The sequence below is a fragment of the Poecilia reticulata genome, linkage group LG8 (genome assembly GCF_000633615.1).
Source record: "Poecilia reticulata strain Guanapo linkage group LG8, Guppy_female_1.0+MT, whole genome shotgun sequence".
NCBI lineage: Eukaryota > Metazoa > Chordata > Actinopteri > Cyprinodontiformes > Poeciliidae > Poecilia > Poecilia reticulata.
In genome coordinates this window covers 26,888,972-26,891,471 of record NC_024338.1, presented here as the reverse complement: position 1 = coordinate 26,891,471, position 2,500 = coordinate 26,888,972, and the positions used below count along the sequence as shown (strand labels likewise).

At 47.2% G+C, this 2,500-nt stretch overlaps 1 protein-coding gene across 1 annotated transcript in view; it reads right to left on the bottom strand.

Moving 5' to 3' along the window:
• Positions 1 to 229: 229 nt before the first annotated feature.
• The window catches only part of mfsd11 (major facilitator superfamily domain containing 11), an 11,878-nt gene continuing 9,607 nt past the window's right edge, over positions 230 to 2,500 (bottom strand). The window contains exons 13-14 of the mRNA XM_008417202.2: positions 1,609 to 1,744; positions 230 to 1,536 (exon numbers count right to left, since the gene is read on the bottom strand). Coding sequence (XP_008415424.1) covers positions 1,375 to 1,536; positions 1,609 to 1,744 — 298 coding nt within the window. The 3' untranslated portion in view covers positions 230 to 1,374. The remainder of the gene's footprint in view (positions 1,537 to 1,608; positions 1,745 to 2,500) is intronic.

Below are 2,500 nucleotides of genomic sequence, written 5' to 3'. Positions count from 1 at the left end.
AGAGTCTAATATGTCACAGGCAACAATGAGGTCCAACAGAACCAGAACCAGAACCAGAACCGTTGTTCTTCCCATTTGTATTCATATGAACCAGTGCTCAGTGCTGCAGTAACCATGGAAACCAGCCTGAGGTCAAAGCGGCTGGTCACTGTTAGCATAATGGTGATGCCATCATTCAGCTCCTTTCAGAGGCAAAATGGCTGACAGACTAATCCATGTACTTACAGAATAGAAGAAACATAAAGTATTTTTATTATTGTCAAGCAATAAAACAAACAGGACAGAAACATCAGCTGTGGTTTGACAGGAACCTTTACAAAACGACCAGCAGTTCCATTTCACTCTTGGACTCATCAGGTTTTCTATGGAGAAGTTTTAAATTGATAATGGTATTTTCTGTCAGCCTGGCGGTCAGCCTGGCGGTTAGCCTGGTCAGGATAAATCGCCATGGTAACTAAAGCGCTACTGCTTTGGTGAAACTGAATCGAGGCTCAATTCAGCCAGAAAATATCGGCTTAATCTGCTGTCTTGGTTTTATGACCCAGAATAAAATCTGACTCGTCTCTGCTGAGATCCTGAAGCTGGTTCTGTTCACGTCGGCCATCTTTAACCCTTTGGTTCCTGCTGCAACCAGATAAGCAGCTGATGTTTTAGATACGATTTTATTGGCAACAAAAACAATCGATCATCCATAATTACTACATAAATATGAAATCACCACCACTGATTATTTCCCTTATTGACTCGGATTAAACGAACCATGAAATCAGCCAGATGAAGGCCGGAGCGCGATGACCCGGATTATCTGCTGGTTTTGGAACCAGTGCAGAAAACTGGTTCCGGTGCCGTTAAACTGGTTCTTCCTGTGCTGGTCCAGAGGAAGTCGAAGGCAGAGCTCAAAAATTAGCATGAAAACAATAAAACTGAGTTTCTACACTCTAATTTCCCTTTGAGATCAATTTAACTAAACTTTTTTTTTTTTTTTTTACATTTTAATAATCTGAAAAGTGTGGCGTGCATTTATATTCGGACTGATGGACGCTGACGCCCTTAAATAAACCCACTTAGTGTGTCATTTAAACTGAGATGTTCTGGTTCTGATGTCAGAGGTTCTGCAGAGAACCCAGAATCAGCAGCACGTTCTGCTTAAAGCAGGTGAGGGACGTCTCCAGAGACAGGTTGGACCACCTGGACGTCCATGGTCTCCTCTGGGTGACCTGTAGTCTCCAGACATCTACAGCAGCAGCTTCCTCAGGTCTGATCCGCTCCAGGTTTTCCTTCCCCAATCAGCAAGGTGAGCTTAAAGAAAGAACCAGTTTATCTGGGATGACAGCGTCTCCTGGTGTCCGTCCATCTGGGCGTCTGCTGGACGCTTCAGATGCTGCCGTAGTCCGAGTCCCTCCTCCGGGACTCGGCCAGCCACTCGGCAGCGAAGAAGGACACGGAGCCCAGGAAGCCGAAGACGACGAGGATGAGGAGCTGCCAGTGCAGCAGCAGGAAGTTGCTGTAGAAGAAGGCCACGGCGGCCATGATGGACTGCAGAGAGAAGAAGAAGAGTTAGCGGCGGTCCGGTTCCAGCAAGTTGGAGGTCCGGGCCGGAACCAGAACCTGGATGAACTTGAAGACGGCGAAGGCGGGGGCGCTGTTGTCCCGGAACAGGAAGCCGATGATGCTGAGCAGCTGCGTGTTGAAGCAGCTGTCGCCAAGGCCCAGCAGGAAGCTGCAGATCATCGCCACGGCAACACTGCAACACACAGAGATTCATGTTAGTCCAGAAACTTTTTACTGGGCTTTATTTCAAAAGCCAAACTGTTCCAGTATGTTGAGTTGTAAAGGAGAGGTCAGCTGTTTTACACCAGCCATCCCTCCCCAAGATGGAGGCCCGACTCTGCTCCGCCTCCACATGACACCACATACTGGTTTAACTGGATTCCCAGTTGTGTTTTGTTAACTTTACATTCAAACCTGATGTTTAAAACTAGTCCAACCTGGGGTGTTGTGGTGGTGCAGGGGCAAAACACGACCCACATATGGAGCCTTAGTCGCAGGTTCGATTCCCAGCCTGGCGACATTTACCGCATATCTTCCCTCTCTCTCTCATTACCCTCTTTCCTGTTGGGCTACGTTCAAATAAAGGCAACTAGAGCCAACAAAACCTTTAAAAAAAAGACTAGTCCAACCTCTCCATCTGTCCAAATAAATTAATCTCCTGATGAAATGTTTCAATCCTAATAGGAAGGTTGTGTTGAAGGGTTATGATTGGCCGACAGGTTTCAGCTGCACTGCCCCCTAGAGGTTTGTAATGCTTAAAACAACACAAGATGGTGCAATTCACAAGTTTGTGTGGATGAACAATWSYMWYARRSWSMWMMRGWGRCCAGCAGAGACCAGYAGAGACCARCAGAGACCARCAGAGRCCARCAGAGACCAGCAGAGACCAGCAGAGACCAGCAGAGACCAACAGAGACCAGCAGAGACCAGTAGAGACCAACAGAGACCA